Source organism: Carlito syrichta, unplaced genomic scaffold (assembly GCF_000164805.1).
Source record: "Carlito syrichta isolate Samal-C Ts95f unplaced genomic scaffold, Tarsius_syrichta-2.0.1 Scaffold113813, whole genome shotgun sequence".
Classification (NCBI taxonomy): domain Eukaryota; kingdom Metazoa; phylum Chordata; class Mammalia; order Primates; family Tarsiidae; genus Carlito; species Carlito syrichta.
In genome coordinates this window covers 271,820-294,840 of record NW_007057909.1, presented here as the reverse complement: position 1 = coordinate 294,840, position 23,021 = coordinate 271,820, and the positions used below count along the sequence as shown (strand labels likewise).

Genomic DNA, 23,021 nt, shown 5'->3' with positions numbered 1-23,021 from the left:
ATTATTGAACTAATTTTAGTATTTTATACAGAGGTACCAACAGATAAATTATGACTCCCAATTGACTTTAGTGTGTGTGTGAGAGAGAGAGAGTTGGAATCTCACTCTGTCATCCAAGCTGGAGTGTGGTGGCATGATCAAGGCTCACTGCAGTCTTAAAACCCTGGGCTCAAGCAATCCTCACATGTCAGCCTCCTGAGTAGCTGGACTACAGGCGTGCAGTACCCTGCCTGACTAATTTTTTTGATTTTTTTTGTAGAGATAAGGTCTCGCTATGTTGCCTAGGCTGGTCTCAAACTTCTGTGCTCAAGCAATTTTCTTGCCTTGGCCTCCCAAAGTGTTGGAATTACAGGTGTAAGCCACTGTACCCAGCCCCAATGGACTTTTTTTTAACACTGTATATACATATATATGTGTGTATGTGTATGTTTGTGCATATATATTTTAATTTTAGATTCAGAAAGCACACGTGTATTCGTTACATGGATATATCGTATAGTGGTAGAGACTGGGTCTCAGGTGGCCCCTGAAGGACATATGATGGAAGATATCACATAGACATTGCAAATTACAGTTGCAGTTCCAACACAGTGATTTCATAATGTGTACATCCATCTATATGTAGAATAATTCTTCCTAGTTTTGCCATATTTGAATTCAGAAGAGAGAGAAAGACATATTGACCCACGGAATATCATGAGGTAGATCTGGACACCCTAAGAAAAATGTGACAGAATGAAGGCAGGAGAAAAAGTCAGAGTTCATTCAAACATCCCTGTTACAACACAAACTTTAAATACAGGATTTCAAAGCAATGGTACCAATGCATTTGGAAAGCTTTGTCCTACAACATATATAGTAAGACTGCATTAATTTACCTGAAAAATAAAAAGAGCTGACATTTGTGGAGCATTTCCCACACTCCCAGCACGCGCCAAGTACTTCACATGGGTGATTTCACTTACTCAGCCCTAAAGAGTGATGTACCTTCAATTGCATCTCACTTTTCAGAAAGGTGAAGGGTAAGCAGAGGCACAGGGTGAGTATGCAACTGGGTCAAGCTGCTCACACTAGACAGTGTCTGCGCTGGGACTGAGACTCGGGCATGCCAGATTCTGAAACCATGCTCTTAACCCACCAGAGGAGGGATTCCTGTCTCAGGTGGCACACTTCCACAGGTGATAACATCAGGTCCGAGAAGCACACACGAAATCTCATGAGACTGGTGGTGAGAATGCACTGCCCTAATGGAAGCTTTTGGAACCAAGTTCCCACAGCAGATCATCCTCAGTGCACTATCTGTCTTGCTGTCCCCCCACAGACCAGGAGGATCTGGAGGATCAGGACTGTCTCCACTGTCACAGCGGCCCAGCACAAAGCAGATGCTTAGCAAGTGGCTATGAATGAAGCAATATCTGGAAGTTTTAAGGCCCATCTTGAGACATATATTTTGAAATCTTAATAAGTACATTACGGCAACAATACATCCTATCAGAACTCGTCTTCTGAGTGATTAATGAAAACCTCCAAGTTCCAACATTCTTTAAAGTTAGCATCTTTGGCAGAGAAACTTACTAAAATAAGAATGAGAAATGTTATCTTTAGAAAGTTTTTAATCAACAGGGACAGGAGAAAACAGGACTTTTTGGTTAACCACTGAAGTGAACCACACATTTAAATCCTCATTTTCTAGCATCCAGGTTTTCATCACTGCCTATGGGAATGCAAGTTAAATTTATCAGTACAGAATTAAATAACTTTTATGTTATAGCCCTAGAATGCATTCTTAGTTTTATCTCCTTTCATTTTCCCTTAAAAATTCTAAGCTCTAGCCAAGCTACATTATTTCTAGTTGTTTGTTCTTTTTCAAACCCATCTCTGCCCAACCTAGCCTTTATACACACTGTTCCCTCTGCCTGGAATGCCCCTGTCCTCTATACATGCCTGTCAAACTCTCTTTCTATTCAGACTCAGCTCAGTTGCTACCTCCCCAAGCGTCTTCCCTAGAGCTGCCAGGCAAGGGGAAGGCCTTGTTGAGCCCGTGCCTAGGCCTGAATGCCAGACCTGGAAGCTAGCAATGTTCTGCATAGAGCAGGCCGTTTATCAACTTTAACCGAAACCTCATCTTCTACATTAGGGAAGGGGTGTATGCCAAGGAGGGAGAAGAATGGCTATATAGTTAACCACAGCACAATCAATTTTGGTCTCTTATGTCAGACTGAATAATTCTGAAGGTAGAGCACTTCAGTGTAAGATGGATACTGCCAGGACTTCTTACAACAGAAGCAGCGCTGGTTTGGGGCTCAGTTAATCATGGCCAACAGTCTGTTCTACAATGCAATAGCTACGGGATCTTGGCAAGTCATTTAATGTCTCTCAGCCTCAGTTTGCTCATGTGCAAATGGGCAAATCACACAGGCAGCAAATACAAAACCACGCGGTAAGGTGTGGAACTGCAAGGATGTGCCGGGGAAGTGCTGATGCTTCTCCCAGGGCCGCAGAGGCTCATCACATAAGGAGCTATTTTCTTCCCTGAGGAATACAGATGCTTCGCAGATATTTCTGAAAAGGTGTTTCATTTTCACTTTCAATATAAAGGGAATTTAATCATCATGTTTAAAAAGAAAAGTACGTTTAAATTAGAGCACCCTAGATCCGTGTTTTCCCATATGCTAGCCACTAGTTAAATGAGGCTATTTAAAATAAATAAATTAAAACATCAGTTCCTGAAGCCTCACAGGGCGTATTTCAAGTGCTCAACAGCCACATGAGGCCAGTGGGTACCATGCTAGACATAGAAGAATGTGAATATTTCCGCCTCTGCAGAATGTGTTCCTAGACAGTGATGATGCTCTAGCTAAGGAACATGCAAGGAACTCAAACACACCAAAAGGAAAAAAACAAACAGTCCCATTAAAAAGTGGGCAAAAGACATGAATAACACTTCACGAAAGAAGATATATGGGCAGCCAACAGACACATGAGAAAGTGCTCAGCCTCACTCATCATCAGAGAAATGCAAATCAAAACCACATTGAGATACCACCTAACCCCAGTAAGAATGGCCATCATTAATAAAACAAACAACAACAGATGCTGGCCAGGATGCAGAGAAAAAGGAACGCTTCTACAATGCTGGTGGGAATGCAAACTAGTGCAACCTCTTTGGAAGACAGTGTTGCAGTATCTCAAAGAACTAAAAATTGACCTTCCATATGACCCAGCAATTCCCCTATTGGGATATACCCAGAGGAACTCAAATCATTCTACAAAAAAGATACCTGCACACATATGCTTGTTGTAGCTCTATTCACAATAGCAAAAACATGGAGCCAACCATGTTGCCCATCGAAGTTGTACTGGATTAAAAAAATGTGGTATATACACACAATGGGATATTATGTAGCCATAAAGAAGGACCAACATATGGACTTTGCAGCAACTTGGATGGATTTAGAGTTGATCATACTCAGTGATTTGTCATAGAAACAAAGACCAGAGTTCCATATGTTCTCACTCATAAATGGACCTTGAACAAATATAATGCTGTAAGAAAGTGACTGGCAGTAGTGGGAAACTGTCAGGGGAGGGGGATGGGACTGGCAGTTGAGGGAAACTGCTAGGCGAGGGAGGGGCATACCTCATCAACAAGCGTACCTGCATAATCAACGTTTGTATACCTAACCCTGAATTGTACCCCACATCTTTATAATAAAAAAGAAACAACAACAACAACAAAAGAACATGCAAACAGACCTAAACAGCATGGAAGAAATATCCAAGAGCACATTCTAAAGTTTAAGGAGAAAGGGAGGACTGTTTTAGTTTGAAACAGCACTGATAAAAATGAAAGTTATATATATATCAGAGATGGAAGCAAGATGAAAGAGGAACAAATGCCTACACATTAAAAGGCTGAAGAAAGACCCCAAACAAGTTTACATTCCTTCAGTTCAATTATTCAGAAATTACACAGACTAATGAAAATCAATGTAATAATTGCATTAATCTAGAACATAATCCCATTTTTGGAAACAAAACAGACACATATATTCAGCAATCTTCTGGGTGAGGAGATAATAGGTTTCCTCCCTCTTTTTCCTTAACTTCATTTTCTAAATTTTTTTCTTAAAAAGATCACATATTACTCAGGCAAAACAAAATTAAAGAACTAACATTTAGTCTGGAAAGGATGACTCTGAAGTGAGCCCCTGCAGAAAGTCATTTTAGGGCCAAGTTCTAGTTTTTGTAAGAAGCAGAAGAGGAGGGACGAGTTGCAGGGAAAAGAACAAACGACCACGACAATCATTAGTAATGTATTAGTAACATCACAAAAAGCAAGGGGCAGCATGCTCACGGCACTGTCCCTCTGTAAATCCTCACTCTGTGCTTGATTCTCTCCTCCTCTGGGTTCACAGCTCCAGCTGGGGACAGGGTGGACCCAGAGCCTTGGACACCTCCCACACACTTCAGTCTGTTTCCCTTTTCCCTCCTCCCTCATTTTAGCCCTATTTCAGTGGATATGCAAAGGTGTAGGAGTCAAAAGCATATCCTATTCTGGCTTTAAACCTTACTACACATGTAACCACAGGCAGGCTTCTAGCCCTGTCTGATATCAGCATGCTTATCTCCAAATGTGGACACTTTCTAGCTTCAAGGAGCACCAGATGAGCTACGACAGACACAAGTTTTCTGTCAACTGAAAAGTACAGCACAAGTGAGAGTTCTGATTACCTATCACTGAAACTTAAAACCTAAGACTTTCGGCCGGGCTCGGTGGCTCAGCCTGTAATCCCGTGCTTTGGGAGGCTGAGGTGAGTGGATTGCCTGAGCCCGCGGGTTTGAGACCCACCCGGGCAACTTGGTGAGACCTCATCTCTACAAATACATCAAAAATCAGCCGGGCGTGGAAGCGCGTGCCTGTAATTCCGGCTACTTGGAAGGCTGAGGCGGATCACTGGAGCCCAGCAGGTCAAGGCTGCAGTGGCCGGGAACGGCCACTGCACTCCAGTCTGGGTGACAGAGTGAGACTCCAACTCAAAAAAAACCTAAAAACAAAAAAAACCTAAGACTTTCAAATAGAAGAGGAAATTACCTGTAGGCCAGCCCACCTGTCTCTCAGCCACCTTCTCTATAAATTACTATACTATAACGAGATAAAGACAGTAGTGGTAGCAATGACAGCCGGCATGTAACTGTTTGCTCTGCGCCAGTCACTCACTACTACACACAATTCATGGAACCGTTTTTTAAGAGACTCATTATGGAAGCAACCACATGACTGGAGAGGTGGAACCTTCACCCCATGCCTCCCCACACCTCTGGGTCTTGAGAGCAGAGGGGCAGAGGATTGAGCTAGACACTAACAACCATTGATCTAATCAATTGTGCCCATGGAACAGAACCTCTATAAAACTCCCAACACATGTAGGGTTTTCTAGAGCTTCTTGGTTAATGAGAACATCTGTGTGCCAGGAAGGTGGCATCTCCCAGTTCCATGGGGACAGAAGCCTCTGTGCTCAAGATGCTTTTATATCTCATCCTATGTACCTGTTCACCTGGTTCTTCATTTCAGTCCTTTATAATAAGCCCACAAAAGTAATAACAAAAAAGGTCTCATTACAGTCCAACAAAATAGATAATTGTTAATAACATGTGTGACAGATAAACAGATCTAGAAAGGTCAAGGGCCTTGACTTGAGTCACTTAATCTGTAAGTGGCAAAGTTGAGATTTAGATATACACTTTTCTATCTCTGGAGCACCATTAAAAAGACTGATCTGGGTCCAAATTCCTACTCTACCACTGAAGAACAGCATAATCTTTGGATATCTGTATAAGTAAGCCTCAGTGCCCTTATACAGAACACTGAATAAGCACAAGTACCTAGGAGAGTTCCTGTGAGCACTGGAGATAACACACTTAATGTGCCAGGCACAGACAGGCAGTGCAATACATGAAGACCACAGGCTAACAAAATGGGCTTCGTTACTTCTCTGACCTTAGGGATATTTAGATTGACTTCATTTTTATCCCCTCAAGCCATGTAAGGATATAATGGCTTCATTTTTTAAACAAAGAGCTTGAAATATTACCATATTTTAATGACACAGGATGTTAGAGGAATGGAAGCTGCCAACCGATGGGCAGGAGGACCTTACACCACACTGACAGGCTGCAACACAGTCACCCCAAGCTTGTGTCTGACCCCATCCATCGTACAGGACACATCCTCCTCAGATAATCCAGAGTCTTCCTTTCCTGAGAGGGCTGCTATGTCCGTCACTTCTCCCTTAAGTCATTGTGTCCAAATAGCGATGAGGAAGGAAAAAGGGAGAAAACAATGCCTCCCTGATTCCCTTCATCACAGGTAGTGCCTGCCTGGCCTAGAAACAAGAGTTGTCTGGCTGTAGGCTGACAGGTTCAGAGAGCAGGATATGATTTTCAAAAGAAGGCAGGATAGTCTGGAGTGCATAGAGATTATTTTCTAAACTACAAAACAAATAAAAAAATAACAAATCAATCATCAGCCTCTCCTGAAAGTTGATTTCCAAGCTTTAGGCTCTAAGTCAGGTGCTGATTTCCAGCATTCTAGGTGACAGGGAGACTTTTTCTTCCATATATGTTCCATGTATGCCCCGTAGTACTGAAGAAACCTAAATGTACAGGGGTTAGTGTAAATACTAATTAACTGCATCTGAACTACCAATACATTTCAACAACCCAGATCAAAGAGACAGAGTGTGGTATATTGGACTCATATCTGGAGATTCTTAAAAACATACATGTCTAGGCCCAACCTCAGGCTTATCCAATCAAAATTCCCGGCTCACTCCCTAAGAGCATGTACCCTAGAGTTAGAGAATGCAGTAGAAGACTTGTTCTATCACCTTCTAGTTATAAGTTCCATGAGGGCACGGATCTTTTTGTTTTGTTGTTTTCTGCATTTCTTCTACTAAGATAAAATTCATGGAACATAAAATTCACCATTTAAAAAAAAAGTCAGGGTCTCAATCTGTTGCCCAGGCTGGAGTGCAGTGGCATGATCACGGCTTACCACTGCATTGATCCTGGGCTCAGATGAGCCTCCCGCCTCAGCTGGACTACAGGTGTGTGTCATTATGCCCGCCCCTTTAGTTGGTTTTTTTTTTTTTTTTTTTTTTTTTAAGGAGATGAGGTCTCACTATGTTGCCTAGGCATAAACTCACCATTCTGAAGTGTACTTACATTCAGTAGTTTTAAGAACATTCACTATTCAGTGATTTGCCACAGAAACAAAGATCTGAGTATCACATGTGCTCACTCATAAGTGGACCCTGAACATTTATCATAATACTGTAAGAAAGGGATTGGCAGGAGTGGGACACTGCCAGGGGAGGGGGGCACATAAAACCCCTAAGGGCACCCACACTTTACCTGTACGAAGACCACGTATGTACCTAGCCCTGAACTGAAACTCACATTTTAAAAATAAAATTAAAAAAAAGAATATTCACAATGCTGTACAATCATCACCACTATTTAACTTCAAAACATTTCCATCTCTCCAAAAAGAAGCCCTGTGCATGTTAGCAGTGGTTGTTACTTTCTCTTTCCTGTCCCATGGCAACCACTTATCTGCTTCCTGTCTCTATGGATTTGCCTTTTTGGACATTTCACATAAATGGAAACATATAACATGCAGTCTTTTGTGTCTGACTTCTTTCACTTAGCATAACATTGTAGTATGCATCAATACTTCATTCCTTTTTGTGGCTAAACAATACACCATTCTAATATACTATATTTTGTCTATTGTTTTACCAGTGTATTGACATTAGGGTGTTTCCATGTTTTGCTTATTGTGAATAATGCTGCTATAAATATTCACATAATATTCTAACTACCTTTTAAAAATTCTTTTGGGTATATACTTAGGAGTGGAATTGCTAGGTCATATGATAATTCTATGTTTAACTTTTTGAGAAGCTGCCAAACTGTTTTTCAAAGTAGTAGTACCATTTTACATATGTATCAGCAATGCACGGGTTCCAATTTCTTCACATTCTCACCAAGACTTACTTTTTCTTTTTGTTTGTTTTTTAAAGTACAGCTATCCTACTGTGTATGAAGTGGTATCTAATTGTGATTTTGGTTTCCCTAATGACTAACGATGTTGAACATCTTTTCATGTGTTTTTCTAACAGTCGGTGTATCTTTTTTGAAAAACGGCTATTCAAATTCTTTTGCCATTTAAAAAAGTGGGTAGTTTATCCTTTTGTTGTTCATTTCTTTTATATTCCAGACACTATACCTTCATCACCTAAATTGATTTGTGTTTTCTCTCATTATGTGGGTTATCTTTTTACTTTCTTGATATTAGCCTTTCATGAACCAAAGTTTTAAATTTTGAACTCCAATTTATTTATTTGCTATGGTTTCCTGTGTCTACTTTGCGCCTGCTTTGACACACATTTATTGAACATTTATTAAGTGAATGAAATGTGATTCAAGGCAAGTTACTGATCCTTTCTAAGCCGCACTTTCTTGATTGTTGCAAATATTAAATGAGAAAACATCAAAAACTTGGGCAGCACCTATATTATATGAGCTATAAAATAAGCTCTCGGTAAATGTTAGCTCTTATTATTATTATCTGAAAGACAAAGGATAATAAAGTCATGTCTGTAGATGCTCTTCATTCGGCATATCCTAATGATACTTGGGAGGTGGTGAAAGGAGCAGGTGAGCAGGAGGATAACATGTTTGTTTTGAAAGCAGCATGTTACTGACAATGTTCATGTTTGAAAGTGAGGAGCAATTAGAGTGGGTGAACTGCAATAGGTTAGAAAAAGTTACAAGCCTTTCTTTTGCGCCCTTTATCTTTTCATTGTAGTAGCTTCCTCCACACAGAAGTGCTATGACTCTACAAGAGCAAATTCACTGTTGAGCACCAGCTGACTCTGTACTGAAAATCATTTTAAGAAGTGAAACAAGCACTCAGAAGAAATCTTAAGGGAAAAAAAGCTAAGTAGAAAATGCTTAACAAGTCCACACTTGTTAAGTGTATGGACTTGTTAAGAGTTTTGAGGAATTGACTGGAGTAGGAAAAAATAAAAATAGTCCTTTAGAGAAAACCACCCTGGCTTCTTGCTGGGACAGCATTCTTGGGGTTTAACCACAGGGCAAAGTATAGTTGAATCCCATTATAACCCAGTTCTACTACATGATGTCTTAGAAAACATCTCTACACAAGAAGTCTTTTGCCATGTAGGGTTTCCTTCTGATGATCTCTCCCTTCCAGAGGGGAGACTCTTCTACCAGATTCCAATGGCCAAATCCTAGCTACCCTCCAAGCTCAATGACAAGTGTCACCACCTCCTTCAAGGTGCCGCCACACCTCCTCCCCAGTCTTCCTGGGTAGGAGTCTTTTCTCTTGACACTCTACAGTACCAGTCGCCGTCTAGCCCCATTATAATTAATAATGGACTCAATTTACTTCCTCTACCAGACAATTAACTCCTGACGGGTGAAGTCTGGTTTCAGTTCTACCCCAAAATTGAGCACAATATCTGGCCTTTGGTAGAAGATTAATAAATATCTGTGGAAAGGGAAGAAGCAAAGAATACAAGAATAAAGGGAGCATGTATTATCTGCACAAGTTGGAGCTGCTCTTCCTTTTACCTTCACTAACAAAGGCTAATATATGTACAGCTTACAAAGCATCGTCTGCATTGAAAAACTCTTGTTTGTGTATACCAAACCCTTCTTTACAAACTTAGAGAATCTGAAATTTAAAAAATGTTCCTAAAATCAGGAGAAGTCAGATTTGCTGTCAAAGTGAAGACTCAGAAGACTGAGAGATTAACTTATTCCTATAAAAGTTTCAAAGGAACTAACCCTTCACAATCGAATATCGCAAGCCACTTGGATGTGAGAGGACATAAAGAGATTGCTGGTGATTATACAGGACAAACTTATGCAAATGCAAATCTTTCAAAAACTGTATGTTTCCTTGAAGTTTTCCATTCAAATTGCACAAAAAGCAAATAAAAAGACAAAATATATACTGAAATATACCTAAAAAAATCAGTTAGCATCATATGGAAAGACAATGTGTGAAGTGCTTCACAGTGGTGCGAACACTTCTTTGTAACAGAAGGTAGCAATAAAGAGCATTTGTACAAGAAAGGCAGCTGCGGGTATACCCTTTGTATCATATGGCATAACTTGAAAGGACAGATAAGCAAGCTACTGTAGCCTTAAAAGAAAGAGACTTTCGAAGTTGAAGGCAGATCACATTTAAGTATCAGGCAGCACAGGTTGAATACATTATCTGTACTAAGTCAGAAAAGTAAAATTGGAAAAGTAATATCCTTTTGATAAATTTCATTTCGTGATTTTGCAATTTACACCTAGAAATTTTGGATCCATTTACTGAGTTTGCAGAGCAACGGCAAAACAAAAAAGACAAAAGTGAGAGCTATAATATAAGCAGTATCGAAGATGAGTTGATTTAGACTCATTTTCATGGTTTTCAGGAATCATGAGTGCCACCTCCTACATCATCTTTGATGGCAATAAATTACATATTATTAATGTAGCAGGAAAAAAATGAGACTGCGTTGTCTGCTTGCATAGAAAAACACCAGGTGAAATACATCAAACAAATTACTATTGCCCAACATGAATCAATGGACCCATGTTCATTGCATGTTGGTGACTATATCACGTTACCACACGTTAGAAAAATATAAGATATAAATTTTTGATTTTGTAATAAAAAACTCCTCAATGTTCAAAATTCCATTATAAGCTGAATATCATTACAATAAAGTAATTGGTTCCAACATTATATTGTTTAATATGAAATAATTCATTTTTCACTATTTTGTAAAAAAAATGCAGTTGAGTTGCTGGTAGATGATCTGCAAGATGTCTCTGAGTGCATAGAGTTAAATATTTATAGGAAAATAGAAACTGATAAAAGATGAAAAATTCCACCCAAAACTAAAATCTGAAACCACTGAAACACATTTCAATGTTTCTTAACTACCCTACTATATACTACAAAGTCAAAATATTAGTTCAAGTCTTCAGTAGGAAAACTTTAGCTTTCCAAACATGAAAACTGTTTCTAATTCAATATATTATTATTATTATTATTATTATAGATGGGGGCTCACTATGTTGCCCAGGCTGGTCTTGAACTCCTGGCCTCAAAAGATCCTCCTACTTCTGCTTCTTGAGTATCTGGGATTACAGATATGAGTCACTGTGTCCAGCTGTCACTTTTATTTTTGAAAGACATTTATTCAAGGTAGAATCTACTTTGGAAAGACGTAAAACAAATCAAATTTATGTAGAAACAATTTTGATTATTAAAAAGCTTTTCCTGAAGAGAAGCAGCCCGAACAATAAAATATACATAATTTTTAATACCACTTAGAATCATCACAGTCATCAACATACACAAGGTTGCATGCACTGGACTAAGAACTATATGAGTATTATTTTATTTACTTCTCCTATTCTCAAAAAAACTCTGAGGTGTGTGCAACAAACCTTAACCCAACTTGACAGATGAGAACATTGAGGTTTTAGCAAAGCACCTGATAAACATCACAGGGTTACCCAGCTACAGAGCCAGGATTACCCAGCTACAGAGCCAGGATTCAAACTCATCTATTTGTTTAACTCAAGCTTTGTGCTTTTCCCATAATATTAAATGTTTCAGCTGACTACAAAGATCTTCCTGGATATAACATTATTTTAAAAAATATGGAGAGCAAAGAAAAATTTAGATTAAACTTTTCTGGAGAGTATTTTATCTAGTCCAAATGACCTTTATGTTATTCTGCTTATAAATATGAGAGATATGTGGGTCACTTTAACACTATTTTCTGTAAAACTTCTATCAATTAATATAGACTTTAATGGCAACTGGCGCATATTCACACAAAGACTACCAAAAAAAAACAAAACCCCATGAAAACAAACAAGAGGTAAAGAAAGCGATTGCATTGCCACAGAATCACAAACATAATAAAAAGGCAGACTTGCAGTGTAAGCAAACAAAAATGGTGCCAGTACAGAACAATGGATGTCTTTCAATATACAACACCAATACAGGAATCCATGTATAAATGCAAAGTAGCCTTAATGCCCAAAGTATTTAATTTCATCTATTTAATTTAGATGAAGGGGGAAAAAACCCTCCAAGTGGGAATACATAGTGCAAATGATGTAGCAATAGGCAAAATGCCAAGTAAGAGAGGTGGGGAGGGGGGTTCACCAGAAAAGACTTTTTACTGACTCATGGGTCTGTAATAAAGCTCCAGAGGCTGTCACGGCTAGCATTCTAAGGAAGACAGTATTTTCTAGAAACCAAATAGTTGCCCTAATTTTCTACTAATTTATTTGAAACTCTAAAAGTGGAAGACAATGCTGCTACTTTTTTTTTTTCTTCTGAGTGGGAGTCTCACTGTCTCCCAGACTGGAGTGCAGTGGCACACTCACGGCCACCGCAGCCTCGACTGCTGGGCTCAAGCGATCCTTCCAACTCAGCCCTCCAAGTAGCTGGAACTATAGGTGCACATCACCACACATGGCTCATTTTCTTATCTATTTAGCTATAAAAGGTCATTATGTCATTCTTTCTAACCAGATGAAGAAAATAAATAAAGAGAATTAGGACAAACAACAAAGTGAGGGAGCCTTATGTGGGCTAATAATAATGCTGGAAACACTCTACTTACTTGCACTGTGCATGATAATACTTTATAAGATTCTGCAGCAGATCCACACCCTTTTTGGTCTTGATTTCATTAACTTTAATGAGATACTGTGGAAATAAAACAGAATTTTATGTTGATAATTGCAGACAGGGCTCTTCAGTCATGGGTTCACGTGGCAGAACACTGCCTGTGCATCTACACGAGTTACTGAGCCTCAGTGGCCTTCAGACAGCTTAGGGAATGCTGATTTGGCAGTCTCAAAGTGTACAAAACAAACTGATTAGAGTGTTAGTACTTTATAAATTCTTATGATTAGTTAACTAGACAAGCAGAAATGAAACACAACAAATCATTCTAGGAAAACTGATTATCTCCCTTGGTGCAGTGGATCTCAAACTTATACTTCATGTGGTCAAAAACCTGAAAGACACAGAAAATAAGTAGAACAGCATTCTCTTTGAAGAATATGCCATTACATAACTAAAACTTTTAGATCAAGAATGTGAAGCAAAGAGAATTTTTGTTACTAAAAATGAGAGAAGGAAAATAAAAATAATCCATTATTAACTTATGCACTGAACTAAACACTACTTGTTCTGACTTCCACTCCTGGCTAAGACTGTCTACTGTCATGGTTTGCTTCTTGCTCATTTGTTTTATTGCGTGAAAAGGTCCATGAGCAAACACATTCAAGGAGCCAAAGGTTTATGAAAAATAAAAAAGAATGAAAGAAAATTTAAGGGAGAAAAAACATAAAACTGAGAAAAGTCTCCATTTTAATATTTTCTGAAATCTGCAAAAGAAACTCCATTACACAACTGCAGTGTCAGAACAGACTGCCATCTAAATCAAGGAATGTCAGCATTCATATGGGAATTCAGTTTGAGAACCACTGCTCTAAGTTTAAGGCAGCATGCTTTGCATCACTGTATTTTTTTTTTCACGAAATCAGACTTTCTTAATGACTTTCATTTAAGTTTTCATTCAAACTGGACACATGGTTAAAAAAACAACATGCTATAAACTTATACCAGTAAAACTTAATATTCACCACTGCTACCTCTCACCAATTCTTTTCCCCCACAATCACTCACAAGCAACATTTAAGTTCTCACCAAAGAATCCTGTTTTGGCTTAAAGAGCCCCATAGGACCAAGGCTCAAAACATGAGACAACAGTGCAACGGCAGGTTCCCAAAAGGCTTGGAAAAAAATGGAGATTAGAATTCTTAAGAAACAGTACCCTTCTCTAACAATCAAACACAGTCTGCTTTTTAAGCACAGACACTGCTGACTAGCAGGAGAAGATTACAGTTATTCAAATTCTAGGCAAATGGTGGAAGCATTCGCTCTTACTTCGCACATTTGGAGCTGAAAGAGGCGCCTTTCCTTCTCCATTTCTTCTGCAATTTCGGCTCCTGTTATCTCTGTGCGGATCATCCCGTGTTGTTTTGCATGCTCTCTTTTTTCCTTTTCAATTTTTGTACTGTAATTAAAGCAGAAGTCATTACCTTTCAAAAACACATTCATGTACAATATCAAGAGTAAATCCTTATGAAAACTATGGACTCTGGGTGATGATAATGTGTCAGTGCAGGTTCATCAATTGCATCAACTGTTCTACTCTGGTGGGGGAGGCAATGAGTGTGGGGGCAGGGGTAACGTGGGAAATCTCTACTTTCTGCTCAGAAAGAGAGTCTACTAAAAAATAAACCAAGTCAGTCGCAGTGGCTCAAGTCTGTAATCCCAGTACTTTGGGAGGCCAAGGAGAGTGGATTACCTGAGCCCGTGGTTTCGAGACCAGCCTGGGCAACTTGGTAAGACCTCGTCTCTGCAATATATCAAAAAATTAGCTGGGCGTAGTGGCCTGTAGTTCCAGCTACTTGGAAGGCTGAGCCCAGTAGGTTGAGCCTGCAGTGGCTGTGAGCGTGCCACTGCACTCCAGCCTGGGTAACAGAGTGAGACTCCTACTCAAAAACAAAACAAAACAAAACAAAACAAAATAAAAACAAACCACAGGTTGGGCATGGTGGCTCACACCTGTAATCCCAGCACTATGGTAGGCTGACAGAGGGCTGCTTGAGTCCAGGAGTTTGAGACCAGTCTAGACAACATAGCAAGACCCCGTCTGTACAAAAAATAAAAAAGTTAGTCGGGCATGGCAGGTATGCCTGTAGTCCCAGCTATTCTGGAGGCTGAGGCAGAAGGATCACCTGAGCCCAGGAGGCCGAGGCTATGGTGAGCTGTGATCATGTCACTGCACTCCAGTGTGGCCAACAGAGTAAGACCCTGACCAAAAAAAAAAAAAAAGACAGACTCATGTCTTTCTCATGAAAGCCTCTTATTATTTCTTAATTACTAAAGTTAAGAGGCAAGATTTCTCAAGTTGGTAGAATTAGCCAGAGGTAAAAGTCTAAATTCAAAGAGAAAAATACACTGCCTGGATTTTCATCTAGGAAACTTAGTTCATTTTAAATTTGATTTTTACACATGATGGATTCATATACACTGTCCTACATTTCTGCAGGCATTGAAGAAAATTTTTTTTTTTTTTTTGAGTTGGAGTCACACTCTGTTGCCCAGACTGGAGTGCAGTGGCCGCTCCCGGCCACCGCAGCCTCGACCTGCTGGGCTCCGGCGATCCTTCCGCCTCAGCCTTCCGAGTAGCCGAAATTACAGGCATGTGCTACCACGCCCGGCTGATTTTTTGATTTATTGTAGAGATGAGGTCTTGCTGCCCAGGCGGGTCTCGAACCCGCGGGCTCAGGCAATCCACTCACCTCAGCCTCCCAAAGGTGCGGGATTACAGGCTAAGCCACCGAGCCCGGCTGAAGAAATTTTGATAGTTTACCTTTTCTTGGGCAAAGCACTTTATGATGAACAAGAATTGGAAAGTTGGAGACCTGAGGCTTTTCTTGATTTTCAAGAAATTATGACTTAGAATTATTTCAAAATAATTAAAGTATATAACAGGTCTTTATGGGTATAAACAAAAATTGGTGAAAGGTAATTTCCAATACTCTTCTAAACTTGAGCTATTTCCACATCCCAATAACACATTCTAACAATTCAACACTTGGCACTGGATTTTGCAAATATGGAATGGAAGAAATCCCACGTATAAACTGAAATGCTATAAAAATATTCTTGCAGGGGGGTTCAGGGGAAACGGGGCGGGGGGCGGAAAAAAGGAAGGCCCACGTTAAATCCATAGTACCGGAGGCTAGTGCTTTGTTATGACAGATAATATTCTGGTAATAATACCAGTGACCATAGCTTTCTTTTCAAAAATCCATTTAACTTGAAAATGCACTTTAACATTTAGAAACAGACCGTAACTGTCAGTTGTGAATGCAAAGACTAACTGATATAACCTTCAAGTGTTCTTTAAGTTGTGGTGGTGGTAAGGAGAATCAAAGGAAGCCAATATCCTTGTCTATATACAAACAGTGGAAAATAAGCCCATCAAGCCAATAGAAACTTCAAACCTGGTTGGGATTGACTCTAATACCCTAATGCTGTATCTAAGCAACCCTTTAATCAAGCTGCTTTGGCAAAGAGGTATGATGGCCAGGATTTTATCAGAAAGAAAATAAACCTCTGCTTTGTCTCTCCACTGATTTGGGTGGGAAGAAAAGAAACATGGAGAGGCAGGCCTAACTCAGTAATCGCAGTCTTCTGATGTCATGGTGCCTTGACTACCCATGTGTATATTTCTTCTCTCTCCAGTGATCACACTAAAATGATAGTAAAGGCATAAAAAAGGGATAATCTCCCAAAGACAAGAAGAATTGAAGACAAAAAAGGATAAGAGAATTCCACAAATTATTTGGAAGAGCAGGACTAGAGAGAGAAGTCTGCACCTCGAACTACAGGGTTCCCTGTGTCCCTCACTTAAAGAGCTTCCGAGATGCCACTAAATACGATCACGAGGAAGGAGGCTAAAGGTCCTGAAGACAGACCTTAGACACTGACATTCTGAAAGACCTGTCTTGACATTCTAAAACTTGGAACTTAAAAAGAAGGCAGGCTGCTTTCTTGACAAGTCCTGCTGCTGCATGTGAACTTGCAGTCTTTGGGTGCCTGCTCTGAAATATGAATGGGCACCCAAAGATTCTAATTTAGAATAGCCTCGAAATGAAGTGATAGTTGGCAAAACAACACAAAGGGAGGGTGAGGTGGAACCAGAGGCTATAGGGAAGCAGATGAAAATATTTTACAAAATACCATTATATCTTCAACTAAAATATTGTATCTACAAGCAAGAAAAATAAACTATAAAAAGGCAAAAGAAAAAAACCTGATTGAGCAAAAGAAATTTTAGAAATTTAAAATGAAATAGCTAAAATTAAAAACTTAACTGAAACTTTGGCAGAAAAACAAAACAAAAAACCTAAAACAACACAAATGAAACAGAAAAAAGAAGAAAATTACAAGAACAATCTAGGAAGCCCAATATTATATGATGATAAATTCTAGAAGGGGGGTGAGGGACAAAAAAAAAACCAGGAAGAATTACAAGAAAAGTTTCTAGAAATGAAGAACTAAAAATTGCAACTAGAATGCACACACCATGGCACATGAAGATTCTTCATAAAGCCTTTTAGAGAGAAGACCTTAACATTTTTGAAAATAAACAAAAACAATCACATATCACTACAAATAAAAGGGTGTCAGGGCCAGGCGCAATGGCTCATGCCTGTAATCTCAGCATTTTGGGAGGCCGAGGCAGGAGAACTGCTGAAGGCCAGGTATTTGAGACCAGCCTGGACAAAACAGTAACATTTTGTCTCCATAAAAAAAACGCACCTTGGTAGGCTGAGTTAAGTGGATTGCCTGAGCCCACGGGTTCGAGACCCGCCTGGGCATCTTGGTGAGACCTCATCTCTACAATAAATAAAAAAATTAGCCGGGTGTGATAGCGCGCACCTGTAGCTTCAGCTACTTGGAAGGCTGAGGATCGCCGGAGCCCAGCAGGTCGAGGTTGCGGTGGCTGGGAGCGGCCACTGCACTCCAGTCTGGGTGACAGAGTGAGACACCAACTCAAAAAAATAAAATAAAATAAAATAATAAACATTAAAAAATTTAAAAGAGATATTGGATTTTTAAAATTAGCAACACTAAAAGTTAGAAAACAATGGAACATTGCCTTCGTTGTTTTGAGAGAAAATGATTATAAAATCAGAATTTATGTTTAGCCCAACTCTAATTATGTGTGATAGTAGAATGAAGATGTTTTTGGACATACAAAACCTGAAAACTTTATCTCCTTAGGAGCTATTCCCTGGAAACTACTGAAGGTAGTGAGCCAACAAAATAGGGGACAGCACCAGGAAACAGGAAGTAATTTAAAGCTAAAGAGAGTGGAAGGCCCCTTCAGTGACAGTCACACTGCTGACCCGAAGAGCTCTCTCTGAAAAAGGATGTCTCCAGGAGAGAAATGCAGAAAATGACACAACTAAATGACAACAGATATGTGATCATTATAATAGTATATGCATATAATGTATTTTCCAAACAAAATATTACTGATAGATATCTAGTATCTCCTGGAGATGATGAAAATTCACAAAAGACTCACACAGGGTAGGCAAATGGAGAAATCAGGCAATTATGTCATTAAGAAAAAGCAAAAACTGAGAATGAAAATTCAGTCATCCTATACTGTTCAGATCAGCAATGAATGTTTATACTCATAAAAATGTGCACATGACAACTGGTTTAACCAAAAATTGGCTGCACTGGGGAAGCGACAGGGTGGTCTTGCAGGGGAACGTAGTCCTCGTCTGTCACAGTAATACCCCACAGTGGATCAAGACATAACAGCAAGAGAATACAGAGGTACACGGAGATACATCCGAAAACAGGTAGAAGAGTTGGAAGCAGGAGCGGGACTACGAGCACAGAGAGGACTGCTGAGCTTTCCTTAGAAGCACACTCGTTGCCCACCAATATTCTCTGCTTCACTGTTTGTAAAGAACCCTGTGTCACCAGGTGCTGAATCAGCTCACTGAGCTCAGACTGTGGAGGACAAGGCCAACGAGTGGAAAGTGCTAGGAAGGCGCCCGGCCCAGCCCGGACACTCCCTGTTCTACGATGGCCTTCCACAGCGCTGAAGCCATTGTCACTTGGGGTTTCGAAAGAGTAAGTCCTAACTAATACAAGCACTATCTGATGTTTTATTGTACGCACATGTATTATTCTGCCCAAATACAAGTTGATTCTTAAAAATCTTAACAGAAACTATTTACGGAGTGGCTACTCTATACTAGACACTATGATAACTGCTTCAATACATCATCTTATCTTGTCTTCACAAAAATCTTGAGAAGTAGGTTATTTTATACTGTTGTACAGGTAAGGGTTATCAAAGTTAAGCTACACTGGCTCAGGGTCACAAAACTGGTAATGATTTCTAAGTCTATGATCTCAACCACTATACTTCATTGCCTCCAAAGTTCTGAATGGAATACCACAGAAAATATCCAGGCTTCTTGATTATTCAAGCTACTAAATTAACTTTTTTTGTGCATAAATCATTTTAGTTTCTGTAACTTAAAACTTGAATACTGGCCAGGTGCGGTGGCTCAGTCTGTAATTCTAGCACTTTGGGAGGCCAAGGTGAGAGGACTGCCTGAGTACGGGGGTTTGTGACCAGCCTGGGCAACTTGGTGAGACCTCGTTTCTACAATAAATCACAAAACTAGCTAGGCATTGAGATGTGTGTCTGTAGTTCCAGCTACTTGGAAGGCTGAGGAGAAGGTCTGCCTAAGCCCAGCAGCCGAGGCTGTGGTGGCCGGGAGTATGCCACTGCACTCCAGCCTGGGCAACAAGAGTGAGACTCTAACCCCTCCCCGCCAAGAAACCAAAAAACTTAAGTCCGATTACATAGGACAATTGCTTGTTTTCTTTTCTATTTCTTCCCTGAGAAAGAAGTCTATCTTAGGGACATAATTTGTCGACAGGGATTTATTAAAAAACAACAAGTACAAAAAACAAAACCTTCCTTCATAAGGTCCTAAATTCAGGATCCGTTCAACTCACTGTTCCTGTCATATATTTCCAGGTCTGGATCATTCCTTTATTTTTCAATAAATACTTACACATAGTGCACAAACTAGGGAGATTAGCATCACACATAAGAGCAACATGGTCGCTGTCCTCGGCAAACTTAGATTTTGGAGGACAATCTGGCAAATGGACAGTCAGACAAATTCCTGTGTCATGTGTGAGAAGTATATGAAGGACATTTTAGGAGGCTCTATATTCCATGATATGCATAATGTTGAATACCAGGTACTTCGAGGTCTTCAGTCAACACAGATTTTTTAACATATAAGTACAGTATACCAGTTAATATTGGTAGCACTTTAGTTGACAAAACACATATCATGTTTTCTTCTTCCTATGTCCTATAAAGGAAACGCGTTCTACCAAGTGTAAAGCAAGACTTGCCCTCCTCTCTCACAGTTTCTAAGTACTTATTCAATTCCATTCCAAGTGCATGCACAGTCGCCTCTGGGCAGGGGCAGTACTTAGCTCAGAAGTGTGAGTACTCATGACCCACTTTTCATACAGAAAGACACATGGTCCACAGCATTCATTTATCAGGTGATCATTTTAAGAATCTTTGCTCTCAGTTGCATTTACAACTGTCGACACACAAAGGTATTCCTAAGACAGCAAGTCCCCAACAATACACTTATGTAAGTGAATTACGAAATTACAAAATTACAAAAGTAGTTTGGGGAAAACATGTTTAATCCTGAATTTGTTTTTCTTTTGCTTCTGTTTTCATTCTGCTGCTACTGCTGCCTAGAGAAATGTTTTTATTCTCTTATATTTATAGTTATCTGAGTTTATAGCCAAGACTTTTATTAAAAGCTTTAAAATACATAACTCGTCCCATCCCCACCTACTGTCTGGTGTCACTAGTGTCTCAGAGTAAGAAGAATAAAGGAGCCTGGTATAATACGCACAGTATAAAGACAAGCCAAGCACCATGCAAAGTGCTAATTGCCCTGATCCTTCACAATACCCCCACAAGGTTGGTGGCGTGGCTCCGGTGCCCACACTGTGCTATTCAGGCTCTGGGGTCAGACAGACCCAGAGTGAACACCAGATCAACAGCTACTGGCTTCCTACCTTTCCACAGGCCCCCGGGCCTCGCCTGGCTTCTGTTTCCCTGCTGCAGAAGTTGTACAGAAAGGCTGCTGTGAGCATGTCATGCATGTAGAAATACTTAGCAGGGCCTGGCAGGCAGAAAGCCGTCACAAATACTGTTCATTACTTTTATTATTTCCCAATTGCTATTCTATACAGAAATGCAAATGGTCCACAGTTACATGCTAACTCCAATAAAAGAGTCAGAGGTCTACGACATGATAGTGACTATCAGCAGCCATAAACGCCAAAATAACTGAGTGTAGCAGTGCCTCTAACTCTAGACACCTGCCACAAGGGGATGCAGTCACTTGAGGCCAGCAGACCCAACCTCTTAGCCCGAAGGAGAACGCACTCAACGAATTTTTGCTGAGAAGTTATCAGTTAAGGGCTCTGTCCTTTTTCTAGTTAGTTTTTCTTACAAAACTCATGACAATATAACAAAAACAAATAAAACAAAAAACCACTTACAACTTTGTCTCATAATCTTTCCAGGCTTTGTCAAATGGCTTCTTGAGATCCTTAGAACAGAGAAAATGAAATTAGAACTGTTTACTCTTGATGACAATGAGTAAATTTTTAGGTAACATCTTAGCAAGAATGGCTTCCTTTATGGGACACTTGAAGCTTTACCAAACACACTTTCATGCACATGACACCATGAGAAGCCTGGGCCAGGTAGAAAGGTGAGCACCCGGTCATGCCCATGAAGCGGAGCTCCCAGTTTGGAGAGCTGCATCCACAGGGTTACGCTGGGAGAGCCAAGACTCAGACTAACTCTTCTCTCCCACCCACGTGGGATCTCACCAATCTTCCAGAAAGTGCCTAAACTTGTTCCGCTGGCAATACCATTAAGTGAAGTGGCACATTGTTCCTAATGATCATTTTCCAAGAACATTTCTAATGCTAAAAACATTCAGAGTGCCTTTCAAATATGAGTTAAAGGAGAAAGAAAACTACGAAAAAAAAAACTACGAGCTTAAAGGAGAAAAAAAAATCAATTCTTCCAAGTTAAAGTGAAAATCAAATGTCTGAACACTTACTCCTTTGACTCCCTTTAAGTCTCCTTTCAACAAGGAATCCAAGGTGAAGATCACATTATGGCTCAGACCCTGGAGCTGAAAAACAAACCAAAGGAAAGATGCAAGGCGTTAAAAGACACTGTACACAGAACAGTAAGACCAGCATTTTCCACACACCAGTTTCTGCTGAAGGGCTGTCCATGCATCATTTCACTGAACCTGCACGACCCTCCATGGGCCAGGCAGCATAGCTAGTCCCACTTTGCAGCTGGCAAGAGAGACAGGTGAAGTGATCTGTGCAGAACCACACAGCATGTGAGTGGGGGGCTGAGACCAGAATTTAGGCAATGAAGATCCAGAGCCAGTGCTTGTAAGACTATACCACAGTATATGTACAAGTGTACAAACAATTCCTCCAATCATATAGCACTTTCCCAACATCTCTACCAAATCTGCAGATCTTCAACTGCCTCTGTCAGAGTAAGGAAGGGACTATACAAACGGCTTTTACCATTTATTTTTTATATTCTTTTATGTTATGTACCATTATCTGACACTGTCCTGTTCAGGTGTTTTTGCTTGAATTTATCTTTTATTTAATTTTTATGGATGCACAATAGCTGCACATATTTATAGAGTACATGTGAAATTTTGATACAAGCATGCAATACAAATAATCAAATCAGGGTGACTGAAATACACATCAACTCAAGCATTCACCATTTCTTTGTTTTAAGAACAGTCCATTTCTGCTTTTCTAGTTATTCAGAAATATACAATAAATTGTTAACTATAGTTAACTTGCCCTATTGTGCGACTGAACACCAGATCATATTTCTTCTGTCTGTAACTTTTGCATCCATTAACCAGTTCCTCTTTATCCCTCTCTCTCTACTACCTTTCCCAGCCTCTGGTAACTATCACTCTACCCTCTATCTCCACGATATATGAGGGAGACTCCCCAAAACACAATTATTTTTTGGAGGTCGAGCGCTTTGTAGTACAAGCTTCCCTTGCGAGGGAAGCGTTCTAGAACCCATCAACATCAGTGTATCTGCTAATGTTGTTGTGAGAGGCAGCGTTCAGCTTTAGTGAAATTTTTTTGGAGAGTCTTTCCATGT

General features: G+C 39.9%; 1 protein-coding gene across 1 annotated transcript in view; it reads right to left on the bottom strand.

Moving 5' to 3' along the window:
* ASAP1 (ArfGAP with SH3 domain, ankyrin repeat and PH domain 1) overlaps positions 1–23,021 on the bottom strand; it is a 204,050-nt gene that overhangs the window by 110,408 nt on the left and 70,621 nt on the right. Inside the window, exons 4-7 of the mRNA XM_021719251.1 lie at positions 21,922–21,996; positions 21,350–21,399; positions 14,072–14,201; positions 12,738–12,823 (exon numbers count right to left, since the gene is read on the bottom strand). Coding sequence (XP_021574926.1) covers positions 12,738–12,823; positions 14,072–14,201; positions 21,350–21,399; positions 21,922–21,996 — 341 coding nt within the window. The remainder of the gene's footprint in view (positions 1–12,737; positions 12,824–14,071; positions 14,202–21,349; positions 21,400–21,921; positions 21,997–23,021) is intronic.